General features: G+C 42.6%; 1 protein-coding gene across 10 annotated transcripts in view; it reads right to left on the bottom strand.

Annotated features, from left to right (window-relative positions):
- col18a1b (collagen type XVIII alpha 1 chain b) overlaps window positions 1–21,530 on the bottom strand; it is a 79,638-nt gene that overhangs the window by 15,802 nt on the left and 42,306 nt on the right. For 9 of the 10 annotated variants that reach the window (XM_030075531.1, XM_030075532.1, XM_030075502.1 and 6 more), the window contains 10 exons: window positions 7,861–8,402; window positions 6,513–6,593; window positions 6,183–6,242; window positions 5,125–5,200; window positions 4,090–4,146; window positions 1,694–1,851; window positions 1,569–1,586; window positions 393–599; window positions 270–296; window positions 104–166 (listed from right to left, as the gene is read on the bottom strand). In XM_030075531.1, the coding sequence (XP_029931391.1) occupies window positions 104–166; window positions 270–296; window positions 393–599; window positions 1,569–1,586; window positions 1,694–1,851; window positions 4,090–4,146; window positions 5,125–5,200; window positions 6,183–6,242; window positions 6,513–6,593; window positions 7,861–8,402 (1,289 nt within the window). Of the gene's footprint in view, window positions 1–103; window positions 167–269; window positions 297–392; window positions 600–1,568; window positions 1,587–1,693; window positions 1,852–4,089; window positions 4,147–5,124; window positions 5,201–6,182; window positions 6,243–6,512; window positions 6,594–7,860; window positions 8,403–17,709; window positions 18,150–21,530 lie in introns of those variants that run through there. The other variant, XM_030075533.1, reaches the window with a different exon arrangement.

Here is a 21,530-nt window from a genome sequence, read left to right as displayed (position 1 = left end):
AATACTCTGGACCATATTCATTGTTTTACATTCATTTATATGGACACCAAATTTATCAAATATGTCATTTTTTGTATATAATACAATATCATGTGTACTATACCTTCTCTCCTTTAGCACCAGAAGTTCCTGGTGTTCCTGGGAAACCTCGAGGCCCTGCAGGACCCTAGGAATGGATGTCAAACAACTTAATTGTTACTTTGACTATTTAGGCCAATACTAACTATTTTATCTAAATATATCAATCTACAGAATTTAAAAAAACATACGGCTTTTCCATCTTCTCCTGGATCTCCCTGCATGAGAATACATTATCAGTGAGTAACTCTTATTTTAAAAATGAAGAATTTACAGAATTTAGGATTTAGCTGACAGCGGTATCTGGTACTCACAGGCTCCCCCTCAGATCCTGGAGGTCCTGGGGGCCCCTCAGATCCTGGTGGTCCCATCGGCCCAGGGGGTCCAGCCACCTGCTGAACAACAGAGCCGTCCCCGAGTCGGACCACCTGGGCTGCAGGTCCTTGAGGACCGGGAGGCCCAGGAGGCCCTGGGGGTCCACGGTCCCCTTTATTCCCGGGGTATCCAAACCCTGAACTGCCCTGTTGAGGGAGAGGCAGGAATCAAGAGCACAATGACATTCATCCCAATAAAGAACTGGGCTGAGAGTGGACTATAAAAATGGACAGTTAGCTCGTTAGGGTGCAGTCACACCTCCAGTTTGTTTTCACTGTGCAGAAAACTTTACTGCTTTTTGGTATTTTGTTCATTTAGGTTCATACTAGCCAGTTACAAGACATCCAGAGCTTGTGGACAAAAGTTACATGGAGCCACAAGTGGCTTTAGACTTTGGCAGCAGTAGGGAACCAAAACAAATCTGATCCCAATCTCTGTAACTTTAGCTAAGTATATATATATATAAAAAAAACTCTCCTGCTATTTTTACCTTCTTCTAAAGTTCATACTCATTAGGAGGTGAAAATGAAGATCAATATGTGATCAATATGTCAAAATGTTGGGAGCTTTCGACATTTCAGGGTGCAGACTTTATGCTATTTCAAGCTGCTGCCTTGTCTGTTTGGTTGCTGAGTTTCCCATTTTGGATGCATGAGCTCCATCTCCACTGTCTGTACTCCTTAGGAACACATGAAGAAACAGCTGAATATGAGCATCAGCCCAGACTGTGGCTTGTTACGCTTGTTATGCTTGTCACCATGAATAACTGCTAGTTATCTGTCTCCTAACCCAGAGTCCTGTGTTTTGGTGTTGCTTCTTATAGTTTCTTGTTGTTTGGATTACATTATATAAGTTTGCTGAGGAGAAGATGAAGATGTTTTCACAATTTTTGGGTGCAAATACTTGATGTAAGCCACAATACATCATAATTCACCTGTTTGAAGAAAAACAAGATTTCATCACTCAATATGACACTAAATGACTTGTTGAAAGGGAGATTTTTGCAGTGTGCTCTTGTTTGCCCAAATGAACCAAAATGAAGGTGTGTCAAGGTGGAAAAACACTGCTCCATATGTCTGGTGTGAGTGCACCCTTGCAGTGCATAGTTAACATACCTTTGCACCTTTTTCACCCTGAAATTAGAGAATAAAACACATTATATAGTATTTCAATTGCAGTTGTAATTCATGTAGCTCAACACAAAAGCCCATTCCTGTACACAAACAGACAGACGCTCTACCTTCTGTCCTTGCTCTCCACCTTGTGACGAGAAACCGGAGCCGGAGCTGGAACCAGAACCGGGATCCCCTTTGGGCCCCGCAGGGCCCCTGTCTCCTGTGCTGCCTTTGTCTCCTCTGTCTCCCTTGTCCCCTTTCTCACCTTTAGCACCGGTGGGACCTGGAGGACGAGCACATGGCGAAGTCAGCATGTTGTAATGGTTAAAGAGCTGCCGACATGAGACATGTTGGAGAAGCCCACTACACCTTCTGCATGTCACACTGACTTCTACATTACTGTAGCTTACAGGGCAGCCGAGTTACAGCTGATTTTAACACCGAAGTCAAAACTTCAGCACCACAATGAACTACTCTCCCTAGCTAATCTCATTGATTTACACTATGAATGTTCCCTCTATCAGTTATGACCCTCTCCAAAATCCTGTTTCAATAGCAAATACATCAAACTAAACAGGTAAGATGTTCTCAAAATTTCCTTTCTCTGTGACTTTTGTGATTTGTTTCCTTCTTGCACTATGCATTGCTAAATACTCCAAAACATACCTTTTTGCTTTGCTTTAACAAAAAGAAAGCTCTACGTTGTTATATATTTATTTATTTTACTAGAGTTGAATGCTGCAGATTCATTGCAGGTTCACATTTTTGGATGCATGCCATACAAACTATCAAATATAACTTTGAAGCCATGACATCATTCTTATTCTGTACCACAAAGTAGAAGCATGCACTTCATTCAGTTTAAGGGGAAAAAAACACTCACTTAAACATTTTGTAATATGACAGATAACATAAATAAAACATTTTGATGAAAATGTCCCTTTAATGATCAAGGCTGTTAACAGGCCTGTGGAGATGCATGTGGCCCATGGCAGGAAATCTGGCGGAATTGATCCCTGTGATCTTATATTATTGATGCAAAGTATTGATGAAGTATTGATCTTTCAAAGCTCGTTATGACAGGTAACTTAATGATATGAGCGACAATATTATTCAGAATGCTGCCTTGGACATGACATTTACCAAACACAGTCGATTTTGATATTTATTAAACATTACATGAGCTATCTTTTAGATTATAAATTAAAATACAAAGGTCAAAGGAAAGTCAAATGGAGACAGCACCATATCACTATTGTCAAGTTACTGCAAAATATTAAGGATAATATTACTGTATGTCTTCACAAGTATCCTAATAATTATAATGGGATGTCTTTCAATCCACTGAGCATCAGTTTGCCCCCGCCTGTGCAGGAACCTGGTCATAGAGGAACATAAACATCATCACTCAAATCACCATCAACACCACCACCAAGTTGACACAGGAAACAGAAGTCTGGAATGAAGGAAACTGGGTAAACTGCAAGAGACAGTCCTGTGCTGCCGTCAGCGTCAAAACTGATGTGGACACAAGGTGATTGTGGCTGCGCTGCAAGGATAGTCTGACAACGTTTCCTCAACTGGCTCTTACTCCTCTGAGTGGACTTGACTGGCATGGCAGTGGAGGCAGAGGAGCAATATATCCTGCAGAGGGCGCTATTGCATAACGCATGCAATAGCTTCCCATGTTTCTGAATGGTATTCCTCTCCATATAGACATGTATACATACCAACACCATATTCTATGACCTTCCCATAAAGCTTCTTGTGTAACTATTATGGTGATAAAGTACACTGCGTTACTCAATATTACTTATTTTGTATCGATTCAAGTTTTAACGTGGCACAAACGGCCATACTTACAGAAAAAAAGCCTTTAAATTAGCTAATCAGCTAGCAGCTAACAACAGATAATAGTGTAAACAATAGCAGCTTGATTTGGTGCAGTGCAATGTTACTTTCTGTGAATATACTGAATGCTGGTTGCTGGTTTGAATCCTGGGACCAGCTAGAGAACTTTACATGAGGAAAGGGAGTTATTGTCTTGCTTTCCTCAGAAACTATTGTCAAAGTGATTTTCTGTAAGGTATTTAATCCTCCCAAATGTCTCAGTGGTGCTGTTTAGTATCCAAGAGTGAAAGAGTGTGGTTTTGCAGGACAGCTGCTAGCTGACAATGTGATTAACTGTGTCAATGAATTCTCAGTGGACTTTTCCATGGATGAATCAAGGTTAAAGAAGTACACAGAGAAAGAGAAGAAAAAGAACTGCGGTGCAAGCCCAGCCAGCGTCTCGGACCATTCTTCTCAAAGACAATCCATGATGAGATGCTTGGATCAACATACACTGCAGCTGCAGACACCAGAAAACAAAGTGGCAGCCATCCTCCACCAACATGCTGCAGCTCTGTGTCGAGCACCATACTCCACTCAACATGCTATGCTCATCCTGCGCTGAAATATAGACCTGTGGCCTATATTTCTGCAGGCCTTTAACGGGATGCTTTTTCCCCCAGCGACCCACCTTGTGGACCTGGAGCCCCAGGCCTGTAGTCCACTGATGAGAGACGATACCTGTCGTCTGAAGCCAACAACATAAACACAGCTTTAACATCGGCTGCATGAGGGCTGCAAGTGTTGGCTTGCAGAGCTCGGCTTGTAATGCCTTGTAAATGTGTGTCTGATTGTCTTGTGGGAAGTGATGGGAGAAGAAAAACGTCCTTGTTGCAGAATAACACTTGATACAATTCTGTCAGTGTGTAACAATGTAATCAGTACAGTTGGCCTTTATTTTTTCACATCTGACTGCTGCAAGTCTATGGCTAAAAACATAACTGACTGTAGAGATGACTTTAAAACCAAATGTGCTTTTGGGACAGTTTTCCTTTAGGCCTGTGAGTAGCTGACTTTCAATACAATATATCTGAGAGACTGATTTCAATTGAACAGTCAAAGTCCACTACACTGCATATAAATGGCTCCCAAAGTGTGGCCTGGTGACCTTCAGTGGTCCTTGGAGAAGGGGGCGTCCCAGAAAAATGAGTGAGTATAATTTTAGTCTCATTTTTTGTCAGTGAAAATTAGTCTTGCCCCCAGTCCAAATTCTGTACCTTGTTATATGTATTAACAAAAATCTATTCAGATAGGCTTCCACGGGACAAGTTTTAATAACTGGGGTTTTTGATTTAATGCAGATTTTTTTCATGCTTGATATAAAGACGTTTGGGGACACCTGCTCTATAAGACCATAGGAAAATGTAATATTCCTTTACTGTCCACTTGAGGGAGCTAGACAGCTTCTCTGGCAGAAACCCTGCAGCAAAACTCTTCAGATTTTCAAGTTCAGACAAGTGCTATTATGTGCATATTTCTAAAACAGATGTACTTCCCAGTGACTTTAAGGACATTTTTGGCAATGGCTGTTGTAGCCTATGATTAAAAATTCCATCCCACTGCAACTTTTCTGCAGTGTATTTTGCATTTACTTTAGGGTTATTTTTGCAGCCATGTTCAGGTGCACCTGTGGAGTTTTGCAGTTGTGAGTGACTTGCCCTTTTACCTGTTTCTGCCACTTTTCTTCCTTGTGACGATGTCAGTGGAGGCTCTGGCACCGGCCTCAGGGTTGCAGGGGTCGTCTGCCAGGTACGAAGAGCCAAGAAAAGAAAAGAAAAGAAAAAAAGAAAAAGGTTCAAAACAACTGCACCCACTATGCCCCTTTATTTTGCCACTGCCTGCATAAATTCCCAATGTTAATCTGCCATATCAGATGACTGCACTGATTTGGTTTTATGTTGCTTAATCCAGTGGTTCTTAACCTGGGGAGTTTCAGTTTTCAATTGATATGAATTTTTCATACTTGGTGTTCATGAAGATATTTTTGTATTGAAGCTGCCAATAGCCAGTAGTTTGTGCTGATATTCAAAACTTTTATTTATTCATTTTAATTCCAATAAACTAGAGGTATACAGTGTTTTCCCTGTTGTTGTTAAATCTTGACAGGCTGGCAAAAGCTCTGAAACAGCATTTAGCCCTTGGGACACTAAAACTCCATGTTACACATAACTGGACAAGTAAATGAGTAAACAAAATGTGCAGAGAAGATCCAAGTTAAATGGCAGGTTTTATAGAGCTGCTTACAGCTTTTAGAGTTTTTCTGTAGCTGAGGTCAAGTGCAGTCCCTGTGATATCAGCAGTGGATGACATGACTGCATAACGTCACTTATCATCCTTAACAAAATCTCAACAGTGGCTCTGGACATCTGCAAGCCACCACACAAGTGATTATGGATGCTCTAAACCTCAAAGCTTCTCCCAAAGGATTAATCAGTAAAAGAGCCTCAAAGAGGAAAATAAAAATCAGCATTTGGCCTTGAGGCTCATCACTGCTTTAAACCTGCATCACATGGGTTGTGAGAAAGCAATGCTTTGATTTGGGGTGTAGTGTGCTGACTACTGGCCTATGCTGCTGGACCAAACATCCTCATCCATGCACTGACATATTAAATTATTACAGTTGTGTTCATACTGTGCAGATATGAAAGCTGGTAAATAGAGGAGCTATAAAACTGCTGGTTCTCGAATGACAGACATGATGATGATGATGATGAAGACACTGACCTTCACAGTGTGACTGGTCTGCCTTCTGTCTGCTTCACCACTGCCAAAGTCACCAGAGGCCTGACACACAGAAACAGAGACATTCTTGCGTATTTCAAACACACATGATGACAAAGCCAGGTTAACGACTCCCATAGACTTCAAGTCTTTATGCTAAGCCAACAGGAAATGCTACTCATAAGAACCAAAGCACTGGATATACAGAGGCGAAAATGATATCAAACATCTTGCCTCAGTCTGCGTAAGCTTGAAAATGGATATTTTGCCTAAAACGCTGGAGTTTTCCTTTAAGCCTGCTTTGCAAATAAAATCACAAACACTAATACTCACAGCATCAGAATCATCCTCATCATCGCACAGGCGCTCAGCTGCCCGGGGGTTTCCCACCACTTTCAGCTCTGCAATTGCACCCTAAAACACACACACGCACACACAAATAAAAAGTGAATATGTGTGACAAAAGCTGTCAGCGGTTAACTCTTATCTTCCACTGCTTACAATCAGCCATGAAATATGTTTCCCCCTTAAACCTCTGAAGAGATGGAAAGTATGAGAGCCGGAGAGAAATGACTCACGCAGCGCACAGAGTATTGTGTCAGCTGCCTTTGCCACTCTGTCTTGGGATGATCTGCTTAATCTTATTCTACATGGGCCCATATTGCTCCATGATGTGCAGCGGGACCTGCTGTTAAACACGATACAGGAAGGGCAGGGGTCCAGGTGGGACTTTATGACTCATGAACAGTGAGAATCTTCTGCCACAGAGGTCAGCTTGTGCTCTTGGACATTGGGAGGAAATGCATCAAATAATTTAGAAACGTATCAAATCAAAGGATAGAACAGAACAGAAAAGAACGGCAAATCTTACTCATTTGTCATTCCTAAGCATGCAGAGGTATTTGGGTGAATTTTAGGAGTTGGACCTCAGTTTTCCACTTCAAAGCCCATGTGACTGTCACATGTGGCTCATTTGGGTCACCGATTGGGTGCACGGGGAGGGTCAGCGGTCAAAGGTGAGAGAGGTCAAGTGATAGATTTACAGGGATGGAGAGGGTGATGCCAGTGACCCAGACACATACCTGCTGTGCGATGCCACAGGGAGATATTAAGGAGGAGATTTAACCCAAGTTAGAGGTTAGGCTTCAATGCACAAGCTCATACAAAGCACAAACCACACTGCATACACGCACACATGCACACACACACACCTGCTCCTTTAGCAAACAGTGTAATAATTTGAGTTTGCCGTGCCCCCTGGGAGATATTTGGACGTGCATTCCTTTCTGTTTTTCACTCATCACTGTCTGTGCTCAGAAATATGACCAAGAAGCATCTCTTCAGCACTTGAGCATTTCCTCTCTCAGTACTCTTGAGTTTAATTGACTTTGTCATTAAGTTCACCGTTCAGTATCACTAAAATCAAGATGATCCAGTCTGTAAAAAGGGATAATTTTTTGATTATCACCAAAGATATGATAGAGCTTAATTTTTAGCTGACAGTTCTGATGTTTTGTATCACCTCTGATGTCAGTAAAAGAATATAATCTAGAATGTGTTTAGTCTGATCTTCTGATCTAAATTTATGTTATCATGAATCTTCTAGTGTCTTTGATTAATAGGAATTGGATGCTTTCTATATGCAAGTTCATAATTCCTACATCTGCAGATCAAACATTACCTCAAACCTATCAGGGTCAGCTCCTCCGGCCTGACCCACAAAGATCCCCGCCCCTGTATCCAACTCCATGTCATCTGGCGAACGTTCAAACTTCACCGTCTGAGGCGCAGAATCACAGCCTTGGTAAAACGTCACTTGGTCCTCGAAGACAGACAGCGAGAACCGACTCCAGCTGTTCACCAGGCTCGGCACGTCGAATCTGGCGGCTTCATATGAGGCCTCCGAGTCCGGCTCAGTGTAGAAGAACAGCACCTGCTGGCGCCCGGACCGGACGGCACTCAGCTTGACGCCAATGTACATGAACCTCTGGCTGCTGTCGGTGATGGAGAAGAGAATGGAGGCGGAGGTGGTGGAGGGCTTGATGTAGAAGAGGAGGGAGAAGTGGCGGTAGAAGGGGTTAGGGACGTGAGCGAGAGCCGGCTGGCCGGATGCCGCCGCCGGGGTGAACTGGTACGCTGTGGTCCCGCCTGGCCCGTACACCCTGGTGATCTTATCAGGTGGAGGGTCTCCGATAAGCTGAAGCAAAGAGACGCCGGTCTCCTCTGGAAAGGGGAAGGGGGAGACAGGAAATCAGGATTTAGAGACAGAAGCTGAAGGTATTTTTTTCCATAAATCCGACTGAAGAGCGCGGTTGTAAATACAACGTTGAACATTCAAAGTGATGTGGCAGAAACCCTGTAAACCATGTCAGCAACTGATGGAAACAATGATGAAAGCTAATGTTATTGTTTGGCATCCCAAATGAACAACTAGTATTTTGAACGTTTCCAGGGTCTGCAGATTGATTCCTAAACTAAAAAGAGCCTCTTTGGAATTATTTCCAACCAAGAGCGCTTAAAGGCATCACAAGTTGTATTTACAACCTCCAGTCTTACAAGATGGGGATTATGAGGTGCACTTGAAGGCAGCATGACTCCCCAAACTGTCAATGTGAAGCACAGAAATGATCAGCAAATCACAAGTTATTTGGAAATTCCAGTATAGAAATTATTACGTTATTATTGGTTCTTTGTTTCCCTGATAAGCTGTGACCACAAAATTAATGATACTTGGATATTTGGCAATGTTGTAAAATTCCAGTATGAACATGGCTGTCCATATGAGTGACAGTCGCAAGACCAAATTAGCCATTTCTCATACAATTAAATTATAGCATTTGTTTTAAATAAGATTTTGAATTTTCTTTATGATTTTATGATCCACAGACAGGATGAATTGGACTTCTTAGAGTCTGTAACATTTGCAGTCTGGGAAGAGCAGCAAGTTAGAAAAGCCCCTCCAATTAGTGAACTTCACCAACTAACTCAACCATGGTAACTGCCTCTGGTCATAATGTGCTGGAATAACAAACCCGAAACCACAATGACCCTCCAGGTCAAATAGTAAACCACAGACCCCCAATGCCCAAATCTACATACTGCTGACTCCACATAAACACCCAATTTCCTGTTTTCTATAATGTCTCTGTTTATCAGTGTTAGGGCATTTCTGAGACTGGAGTTAATAGACAGAAACTGCTGATGATTCAGTTCCCATAGACTGAAATAGCCTGAAGGGAAACAAGCAGCGGTTATGAGGCTGCCTATTAAATTCACATGAATCAGCACCACAGGGGAGCCAACCTCTGGATTGGCAGACACTGCTCTCTTGAGGGCGGCCTGTCACGACAGATTCATAACCAGGGATTTTTTTGTGGAGAGACGCTAACCAAAAAGTCCAATCTGTGCATTAAAGGGTCACACAAATCAGCGCGTTTAGGGATTTCCCAAGCTTTACGGATGATGTGAAAGTATGGTATACAGCTTGTTAGGTTTCCTGAGTGTAAGTGTTTTCAGTCGGAGGGGGCAGAGGAAGCCATAACTCAGATAGAGAAAGGCCAACTGACCGAAAGTGAGAGACGACAGCAGGACAGGAAGCTAAATTTACTGTGCATCCTTCATAATGATGGATAGACTGAAAATTACAGGCTACTTACATTATTTCAGCCAAGTATTATGCAAGAAATAACTTCCAGGCTTCACCTAATTATTGAAGTGCCCGGTGGAGCAAACATCACCGGTTAGTGCTAAAAATAAGTTTGACTTTGGTTTCACAAAACAGCCAAAGCCATAATTACCAGTATTTACATCTACTTATCATTTTCCTTCTGCCTTTAAAGTGTAAAGCCAAGACACTCAATTTGCACAGTAATTACAAGCCAATTTATGTAGCTATAAAATAAATAAGGGGAATAACCATGGCTTTTTCCACAGAATGAAGTAGCTGCAACTAATGACCATTTTCACCACTGAACAAGATATTTTATTTTTTCAATTAATCAATTAGGAATTCAGTCTATGTGGTGTCCAATATGATGACAAAATGCACATTGGAAGTTCTCAGATCAAAATGATGTTGCCAAATTGCTTCCTTAAACCAGCAGCTTAAAAAAAAAAAAAAAAAAAAAACAAGATTTACCTTTACAATGACACGAACAGAGAAAAGTAATTTTAGCATCAGAGTGATCTAAATGACTAAATTGATGACGAACTGATGAAAGGACAAACTGTTTCAGCGCTGCAATGATTTATAAAATACCAGGCTGATCCAATTGTAGAGTGAATGAATTTATTTTTCATGCTGCTCATTAAACTGACCTAAACACTGAAGACATCTTGCTCAGGAATGGGACTGACTGCAACTGCATTTCTTTGAGACAACATTTTATACAAAGATTAGCCACTGACCCCTCACAGAGCATCAGACATTAAGTTTAAGCAACTGTCTTACAGCCAGAACCTTCCAGATGACAGTTGTAGATTGAGAATGAGGTCACATTAGTTTGAGCAAGAGTCTGCCATGAAAAGTTATTTATGAGATAACTAGTTCATAACTAACAGTCTGCACCCTGCACAACAACTTTCAACACATCTGCAGTGGCCAAACACAACCCAACCCAACCCTGGCTGGGGATAATCCTAAACACATGTTTTGAAATGCACGCACGCACGTACGCACGCACACACACACGCACACACACACACACGCAGAGTCCTATAAGGCATTGGTGAGTATCTACTCGAACACATCAGCTACGGCTTAGGGTGGATTCTCTAGGATTTTGGCTAATTAGAGATGGGAAGGGACAAACAGGGTGGTCAGCTTCCCACTGAGGGCACCTGCTACTGGTTAATCCTACATGGCAACATGGATGATCCAGCTGAAGATGCAGCCAAACACAGGTGGGTAAATCTCTTGACGAAACCTAAATTTCTATGTATGATGTGATAAATGCTACTGAGAGAAATCCCTCTCTGCACTCTCACATCTGGGAGCTGCTCAGCCTACTGACAGTCCATGAAGCAGGTGAGGAGCCCAGGAGCACTTTCATTCACTTTTCCCAACCATTCGGGGGTTCAAACCTATGACTTTTTGGTTAAAAGCTCGGTTACGTCAAAGCTTCAGAGCTTTGGACTGGATGAATTCTAGTTTTATGGCTAAAAAGGCAAATGTATGAATGAGAGTTGCATACGAAATGATCATGATTCTTAGTTTGATCTTTATCATGTGACAAAGTGAAAAAAAGTACAAAGAGAAGAGCATATGTTTTAACCTTCAAAAGCACAGGCCTTTCTTATGGAAAAAAAAAATGGGCTTTTAAAAAGTAACTAACAATACTTCAAAAATATGTTGTGAAAATATAACTGCTGAGGATAATGTTAATGGTTTTAAAATCCCTTTAAAACAGTGAGACAGTTTTCATCTTTAAAAAAAGTACATAAAATAAAATAATGGCAATCTAATTTAAAAAGTAAATAACGGATAATAGGAGCAGGAAAACTGATGAGGTAAGTTGCGAGTTGCCACAAAAAGTAATCTGTGCATCACAGAGTATTATGAATGACTAACCACAAGACTTTCACTGCAATAACTCTGCCAAAGTTAATGATCAGCTGCTCCCTTGGCTGTTTTCCACAGGACAGATGGAAGCTGGCATAACCTGCAAACGTGGGAACCACGCTCCCAAAACAACAGTCATTATCATCCAGATGGTTGTGGCTTCGTGCCCCGCTTGTCTCCCTGTCTACTGTGGCCCCCTTCTCCATGTTTAGCAGGACCCAACACACAGTATCAGAGCAATCACTGCCCTGGAGGCACTGGCAAATAAAACTAACCTCATGTATTTTGTTACATAAGATTATTGTACAGTGTCTGTGCCTTCCAACGTCTGGAAATTCAATGCCCGTATCACCAGTGATGTAAGGAAAAGACACCGCCGGTCTGTTGTGTGTGTGTGTGAGAGAGAGAGAGTGGTTAAGAGAAAAAAAAAGGGAGAGACAGACAGATGGACGGGCAGAGAGAGACAGAGGAGGGAAATGCGTGTCAGATATCCATGGGAAAGTGGACCATGAGGGACTACAATAGGATGGAGCAGACAGAAAGCATCGGTCCCAAAAGCCTTCATAGACTTGACATGCCAGTTAAAACATACTGAAGGCTCCTCCTGGGACTAATGGTCTCCTACAGGGTTTTCAGAGGTTGAGGCGTATATGACACCTCCCTAAGGTGGTGAGAGACACGACTGAGGGAAGTTCACAGACAGGAGGGACTTAAAAAAAAAGCAGTTGGCTCTGCAATGAATGAGATACAATTGCATTTTATCTTAAAAGCTGCCCTGGGCCACATTTTCATGTAATAATCAGCCTAAAGCACAAAAGTGGGTCCCATCCCCACTAATGTATGTTAGTGACTCACCCTCTTTGCCTCAAAGTTTGGTGTTAAAAGTACATTTTCTTAATGTTTGTGGACTGATTTGTCTTATTTTGTCTTGCATCAACATCCTGAAAGTGTTTTTGCAGTGCATGTCCATTTCTCTGTCTGCACAAAATGATGAACTACAACTTTAAAGCCAATAGAATTACTTTGTCCTCAGTTTCTTTGACTCCTTGCCACAGCCTTCCTCTTTTTGATGACTTATTATGCCCAAACATGTAAAAACCTTCTCTTTCAGCCACCCATAATTAAATAAAAGAATGTTTAACTTTCATTTTGTGTAAGCAATCTTTGCTAATTTAGTCTGGTGCACGCAAAAGTTTCAAGAACACGACCTCATCCTTAAAGTTACGTAGTACCTCAGCCATGTAGAGGACAGTTTACTTTACCTTGCATCTCAAAATCGTCATCCATATTTGGAAATGTGAGTTCTGCAACAGTTAGGAACAACAGACTAATTCCATTGTCTAATTACACACCAGAAGGAAAAGGGCCAGCTATCCTGAAATGAACCACCACACCTGCCTGGCGGTTATTTCTAATATGGTTAAAGACATCTGTAAACTATATATGAAAAACAGAACAATATCTCATCCCAGGAATAGTCGCTGCGATTTTAAAAAAGAGGAAAAAAGCTCAACGACTAAACCCTGGGAAACCTTTGAGTGAATAAGAGACAATCAGTATTTGGAAGAAACCCAACGCTTCCATTCACACAAACAAGTGACCCTCACTGCCAATAAGCCCCTGGGTTCAACCACTAACACCTCCAGCTGCAACTCAACCCTCCTGGGCCCCAACCAACTGGACTCTGCTACTGAAAGGGGCGACGCAGACTCAACCTCAGCCCATCAGTTAACATTTCAAACGGTGGCGACGCAGCTGTGACAGCTACGCCCTCCTCCGCTCCCCAATCAGCCCTTAATCCATGTTTGGTCGAGCCGAGAGCGTGGCCAATTAAAGCTGACTGATGGGGGATTAGGGAAAGAAAGCAATGCCTTCAGGTCAGATGCCATCAGTTTTTCTTATCGAGCTTTTTACGGACATCGAGACTGTTTTGAGAGAGTTTGTTTCATTTGGTTCAGGTCCAGCAAAACAATTGTCTTTCTGTGTGCAGAGCTGCAGGGGGTAGGCTGATCATTTCGCAGGGAACGGAAAAATTTTAGTGTTTGAAAGAAAACCTGTTAAGAACCAATAGTGCAACGTGTGAATATGTGCCCTCCAAAGCTACAGCATGCAACTTTACCCTGTGAGGCAGCCAGGGGGAATGCTAGTCCCACCCTCCTCGCCCTCAGTTGGGCAGCTTCACACCCAAACACTTACTTGTCTCTCATCTTCCTGAGCTAACTGCATTCTGCCTGAGGCTGAGGGACCTGATCTTCCACTGTCTTTCTAAGTAGGTCTTTCCTCTTCTGTTATTTCTGTTTTTGAATTCAGTTCACTGAGTCTTCTCACTGTTGTCACCACCTAAGCCACATCCATGGCTGCTCCGAGGACGCTGACTGGTCTAGACATTTTCTTCTAGACATCGTCTTCCAGTGTTGCTCTGGTTGCAGAATGGCCTTGATGGTTTCCCGAAACAAAAGTGATTGATGAAACCACCAGCTGGCTGTGTGAGGTTAGAGCATTTAGGGTCAATTTCAGACAGACTGATATAATACATTCTACTTTCTTTGCACTTTCAAAGGTACACGAAACACGAAATGCTGCCCACTGGTGCCGGCCCACTGGACATACAGAGCTGAAAATAATATCAAGCATCTTGTCTCAGTCTGGGTAAGTCGGGGAAATGGTATTTTGTCCAAAACATTGAGGTATTCCTTTAAAACATGATTAATTAACATGACTGTATGACAAAATGGAGACAGGGGTTCAGGAACACAGCTCAGCTTGTCCTGCAGTGACCTGCTGTGAACCAGTTTGAGTGAAGGAACGGGTAATTCCCTGCTCACATAAAAGTCTCTGTCACACGCTCATGCTTTGTTCGGCTGGGCGTCAGAAGATGAGCACAGACAGAGTAGAACATTTAATTACAACCCATTAAGTGTTGCTACTGGCAGCGGCTGTGTGCATGAGAGGGTGGGCGACGATCTGTGACCTCTGACCCTTGGCGAAGCCTTCGAACTGCCTTGTCTCATCGCAGGCACAAGGCTGCCTTGTTATCAACCACGACACCCATGGCCTTTCTGCAAAACCAAGGACACAATCGGCACACTCTTTCCCCGGACAGGACCATTTTCCCACCCACAGCCACTATCATAAATGCCATCCATCACTGCCCCGCCCGAGCAACTGGATCAGACGGTGCGATTGTTTCCCTCTCTCTAACTCTGGATACTGAAACAGCGGCCCCTTCTAAATCCAGACAAATGGTAAATTCAAGTCCAGCTGATTACAGACTGTGCAGCATGATCAACAATGATAATCAGAGAATACAGTCATGGAAATGTGTGGTGTGATTTTGGCATCAGGGTGATTGGCATGACAGGGTAGACTGTGATGGCAGGATGAAGGAGCAATGGACTGATTATAGACCGACTAGCCTGATGCTAAGGAAATAATAAATATATCTGCATCATCTCCCATAATAAATGCTGTCTCTCTCTCTTAGATCATAAACACAGAACAATAAGTACGAATACACAATCAATGGATCAGTCTCTTGAGCATTTCCTGATGAACAGAACATATCCTCAAGATGCATTCAGGCCATACAATTTGGCTGAAAGTATTTTAGCTCAACCTCACATCTCACACCTTTCGATCTCTCTCCCTCTCTCTCTCTCTGTGGGCTAATGTATGGGCTTATGCAGGTGTTGGGGAATTCACACCCAATCAAAACTGTGCAATGAAAAGCACAGTGATGTTTAATATCCTGTCTTGGCAGGTGCAGCAGCACAATGTAAATCAAAAGTGTGCACGTGGATGGCCAATTTATGACAGGTCTTGTATGTTCAGCCCTGGATAACAGGTGCACAAGAAAACATGCATTCACTGAAATATTTTAACCACTCAGCAGCGTACAACTCAACATACACTCTACCAGTCTCACCACATCACACACATAACTGTATGTTTTATAGCAAAGGGCCTTCCAAATTTAGTCTCCAAGAGTGTGGTTTATGTTTAAGTTGAAAGGTTATCCAAACAAAAGCCTTACTTGGTAAAAGTGGCACATGGAAAATCACAAAACCATCTGCCACTTAAAATCCAGGCCATTTACATCAGAACATGCCCACGGGAAAACAAATGACATGATAGAGATTGTTTTATGTTTTAGAGTTTACACAATCCACCCCTGATGAATACACCATAGTACAACAATCTATCCCCTAATGAATACACTATAATGTCAAATTTATGGAGCCAATAAAGTTGGGCCTCTTGAACACTTCCGGTCTTGAAGGATAATACTCAGACAATGGCCTCTGAACACTGCACACTTTAACCATTTTCCTATCCTGTACTAAAAAAAAGTATCATGCAAGCCCTTGGACACTTGTTAATTACATCAATGAAGTTATCCTTATCGGTTTTCTGTGCAACAAGAATGAATTTGGATGCACGTATGCATTCCATTTCCAACCGTTTCCTTCTGCTCCACCGATGAGAGCAACATTTCATGGTATGTCTGGCAGCAATATTGCTTGCATGTTTCTCTGCATATGTTTAGTGCTCCAAATAGTGTTGAATTCAAGATAATCTATTCATCTATTTGCATTAGCTTGCTTCAAAAGTCTAAATTCAATAAGAGGTAAATCATTGTTACAACAAATTATCAGTGTAGCAATAATTATTATCAAAGAACCGGTAACATTGCTATTGCTGACCATTCCAGAGTTATGACATATATATATACATGTTATGCATTGAAACCGTGCTAATGAGGATGAAATTCAACACAAATTGTGCAGTTGACAAGACGATGAAATGTTGGTAGCATGCAACCAGTCATGTGTGATCTGAGGCATGCTTATGCAGTAAAGCCACTACTCTAAACATGTGCAGCGGACTTAGTGACACCACAGTAGAAGACAAATCATCTGCAGCACCACATTTACAACAGGATGAACGGCTGCCAAGCATTTACAATGGATAAGGTGACTGGCCAAGAAATCTGAGAAAGCAGTTTGTAGCAATTCTTGCAGTTTTGAAAGGTGGGCGTATGACTAAAACAAAACACTGCAACAAACACACACACACACAGACTAACGCAAAGACATCGACGACAAAAAGAGGCGTGACATCGGATTCAAAATGTATCGCCACACAGGATACATTCTAACCCGCCGGGGTTACCTTTCTGGTTACTAACTGACACACATGGTGGATGCCCGGGCTCCCTGTCAGGCAGGAGGTGACACTCCACCGGGAGCCGCCCGTTTTCCAGGGACGCCCAGCAGCTGTCTTGCAGCACGTGGCAGAAACTGCGACAAGGCAGGTAAGGGTGTGCAGTGGGTGACTGGGCGGGCAATGGGGTGGGTGCCGTGGTGTTGGGTGTGGGGCACCTGGGTGCCAGCAGGAGACAGAGGAACCACTCTGTGCCATGGTGACACCCCGCCCTTAACAGCCAGGCCCACTCCTGTAGGACCACCCCCACCTCCTCCACAGATGTGTGGTTGAAGAAGTTGGGCAGCATGAAATACTTCGACCTTTTGCCAGAGCAAATGGGCCAATCAGAGGGCACAGGCAGACAAGTTGAATCTGAATGATTGATGGGACTAACAGGGGGGGTTAATGTGGATTTCAAGACACCATCAACAGTTCCAGTGATGTTAGAAACATCATCGACAATCCCAGTTAAATTGGTGGGCAGGACTACACCACTTTCAACATCTGGCTCTATGGTGATGCCTGACCCTTCAACAGTCCCTGAAACAGACTCTATACCTGACCCAGACCCAGAATCAGCCCTGGACCCTGATCCTGACCCAGCCCCGTCCCCTGACCCTATACCATACCCCTCCTCCACCCTCTCTTCTATGGACCTGTTCACATTACCCGAAATGTTATTGTTAGTGTTCTCCACCTTCTCTGCCAGTTCTCCATTACTAGTCCAAGTGGTCGGGGTCGTGTCCCACGTGTTAACAAACTTACGGATTCCACTGGCCAAGTTCATGATTTCTGCACCAACCCCGGCCAAGTCCTCCTTCTTTGCGCTGCTGGGTGTTGAGTTGCCTGCGGATTCTGCTGCTGTTGGTGCCGATGTTGTGTCTGCTGGGGTCTTGGTTTGATTTGGATCACTCCACCACAACCAGGCCTCCAAGCCCCCAACATACAGAACCAGCAGAAGGAACTGGATCTTCAGCATGCTGCTTGCTCTACCAACACTCTTCCAAGTGTCTCAGTGTGCACAGAGAACAACAGTAGTCCAACAGTGGCCTCACTGTTTCCCAAACTCCACCTGTTAGCCAGCGGGTCAACAGATAAATCCAAGATGTCCGAGGGCCATTGAGCTACCACTGACTGAATGCACACACACATAAAATCTCAGCTCACACGCACAGACCCTCCCTCTAGCAAAGCTCCCTGTGCACTCAGTCCATCCACTCTGGCTGCTGCAGAACCCCTTCACACAGCCCAGCGCACACACTTGCATGGACAGGGGGAGACCCCGGTGTGTAGGCAGGCTTGCCATAGTGGAGATGGAAGTCATTGGCTAATCAGAGTTGCTCCATCTCACACTGCGACTCCTCCCCTGTACAAGTTGATGAGTAGGTCCCCTCAGACCATTCCCAGCAGGGAGAACATGCTTGCAGGCATTCACCTTACCACAACGACACACCCGTTCTGCACAGAAATAACCTCAGTAAAATATGGAGTTTTCAAAATGTGTTCATAATAGACAATAATAAAATGTAGCTGATTCAGTTCATGTTCATTCAGTTCATGTTCATGTTCAACCAGTCGGGCATGTCTTAAGGGCCAGTAAAGCATCTCAAGTTCATTTTGGCACCAAGCATTTTCACAGCTGCCGATGATTCAGCTCATTGTACCGACATCTATTGTCTTCAACATCAAAATAGTTGCTGGGTGCTGGGTCATTCTGTGTTGCTCTGGATCAGAATGCCTCCAGTGCCAAAAACATTAAATCTTTACTACTAAAGGGAGGAAGGACATGTGGCCACCTGTGTTGCCAGTGAGTCATGGCTGAACTAAAGCTCTTAAAACTTAATTCCACAAGTCTGGCTTTGATTTGATGGACTGGAGAGAAATCTGCAATCTGATTAACTTTGAAACTGAGGTTTGAAGAGAGGTAAAACTTGAACAGTGCATGATTGATGTGGAAAAGGCAAATGCATGGAAGAATGAAGTGGGGAGGGGTTAAAGGGGCCCACCCATGAAGATGAACTTCATCCAAGCCTTGAGAGGATGTAGCAGCTGACAGCTTAGTATGACACCGTGGGTATAAAAGACCATTAATGTTGAGGCTGACAGCTGGTGATTACCTTGAGCAGAACTAAAAAGATTTAACTTGCTGTTTCTAACCACAACAGAAGGAAGGGGGCTTCTGAAAATACGAAGAATCGAGTTACAGTGTATTAAAAGCTTTGGGGTCTGGTCTATTTGATTTATTGCCATGGCTCAAGGAAAGTGTGTTACTTATGATCAAAGCCACCCCACACAATCACACACAAGTTCCATCAAGTACCACAAAGTGTCACATAGTGCCAAACAGGATAGCACAAAGTACCACAAAGCACATTACACAGTACAAATGTATTCCTGCCACTTCCTTCAATCTATGCATTAGTTTAAATATTATATGAAGTACCTCAAAATACCACGACAGACACCGCAAAGTACTTCAAACTTGGAAACATTTGATTCTTTGTGGTATTTTTCAGTTCAAAATAGTACCACAAATCTAACCACAATGTGCTTCATGATAACACAAATCACACCGCAAACTACCTGAAAATGCAAAAGCGGTATACATCAGAACACAAAGTACTTTTGATACCACAAACTGCCACAATCATATTCCAAAATATCACAAAGTAATGCAAAGTAAAATAAAGCATACTGCAAAATATCACAAAGTAATACAAAGTACTGCAAAGCATGTTACAAAGCACAATTATCATACAGCACACTAAACACAAAGCATACTCTACGTTTCAAAGGACACCACAAAAAAAGCACCACAATGTAAAACCAAGTACCTGTGGCTCATTTTATGGTTTTGTTGTGGTAACCTGTGGCTCTGTGTGGTATTTTTGATTAGTAGGAAAGGATTATGGTGTTTAAATGGAGGGAAAGTCACATGAACCGAACCAGGCTGCAAAGAGGAGATACAGCAGCAGCAGGAGAGGTACGAAGTGGACAGCGTGAGAGGGATGAATGAAAGACAGCAGCTGAGAAGGAGAGGTGGCAGGAGGAGGAGGGCGTATCTGATTGGATCGATGTCTTAAGCTCTCCTCCCCTGGGACGGACTCTATTGCCTCATCGGAGAAAAACCTCGGAAGCTGCACCAGCTCCAGGTTCTCACAGATGGGGGGGATAAGGGAGGCTCTTCCCCCCCTTCCTGCACCCGTCCCGCTCTTCCTCCCCCACATGGCCCTGAGTGCCCCCATCATGCCGCTACCCGCCTCATCTGCCAAGCTAGGACGTCCAGCTGTTACACATTCCAGCGCTCAGACCTCCCACACCCACGCTGCATGACACTCGGAGGTTTGGAAACTGCCACATATTGATCGTTTGTGCATTCATGAAACAACAATACTGCTGTCAGCAGTCACTTTCAGGGCTGAAAAGAGTATCACAAGTGTGTGAAACAAACTGTCAGATAGCTCAAATGTGAGTGTTTCAAGGGTACAGATAATTGTTTTTTTATTTTTTATTTTTTAACATTTTCCAAGCCATTACACAAAATGACTTTGTGGTTCACTGATTGTTCTCAAGACAGATCAACAATGGAAACATGAGTCACCTCCTTATCCACCAGTTAACCCTCTGAAGTCTTAAATGTGTCAGCAGCACACAAAATTCCCTTTATTTTTCTTATTCTTATCATTATTATTATTGAAAATTGCTACTCTGGCCTTTAAAGTGTTTATTTTTTTTGTTTTGTTTTTTTGGAAAGCGCACTCTCATGGTTACAAATGCAATTAGTAAATAAAAAAAATATTTGTAAGAATACCAAAAAAAAAAAAAAAAAGCTGAAAATTTTAAAAAGGCATTTGTTCAAAAGTATGCAAAGTCAAAGACAAAATCATCAAAAAATTCAAAAACTAAAAACAAGAAAAAAGTCCATAAAAATAAAAGAAAAATGCTGAGAGCCCACCCTTTCTGACAAAATACATACATAAATGAATGAGTAAATACATAAATGAGTGAATAAATAAATAAATAAATGCAGATTCATCTGCCAAAGAGTTAGTTTCTAAGTATTTTTGGAAGAAATAGCCTAAAGGGAACTCTAGTCAGGTGTCACTGGGTTAATTTGGCTGCATTTTACCCCAAAACCCCTGCTTGACATCTCACAGATCTGTCTTTACCCATGAACATGTCTTTATGAAATACTGAGCCACAACATGCATGCTGCTGAGATACTTTGACTGCACAAACGTTGTGTTGGCAACATGTGTTGGTACATCAACCAAACATGTCAACTATTACACAAATAATGTAAAGGGAAGGTGCTAAGAGAGGTTATTTAGGGCAGAAAAATAGACTTCCTTTTTTTGCCAGATGCTTTAATAAGATTTATATAATTCTCTAAAGTAGAATGCCAGACAAATGTTGGTCTGATGTCAAATTCACCCATCTGAGGACTGAAAATTTGTATGTAAAGCAGAAACATTTTTTTGAGACAATGCCGGCTCTGTATTTCCCTGGGTGTGTTGTCTGTGCCTTGATATATGTTATCTAAAATGCTACAGAGAATGTCTCTCTCTCTCTCTCACACACACACA

This window comes from Myripristis murdjan, chromosome 2, assembly GCF_902150065.1.
Source record: "Myripristis murdjan chromosome 2, fMyrMur1.1, whole genome shotgun sequence".
In the NCBI taxonomy this organism is placed as follows: Eukaryota; Metazoa; Chordata; class Actinopteri; order Holocentriformes; family Holocentridae; genus Myripristis; species Myripristis murdjan.
Note: the sequence above shows the minus strand (reverse complement) of the source record. Positions and strands in the feature narration are given on the sequence as shown.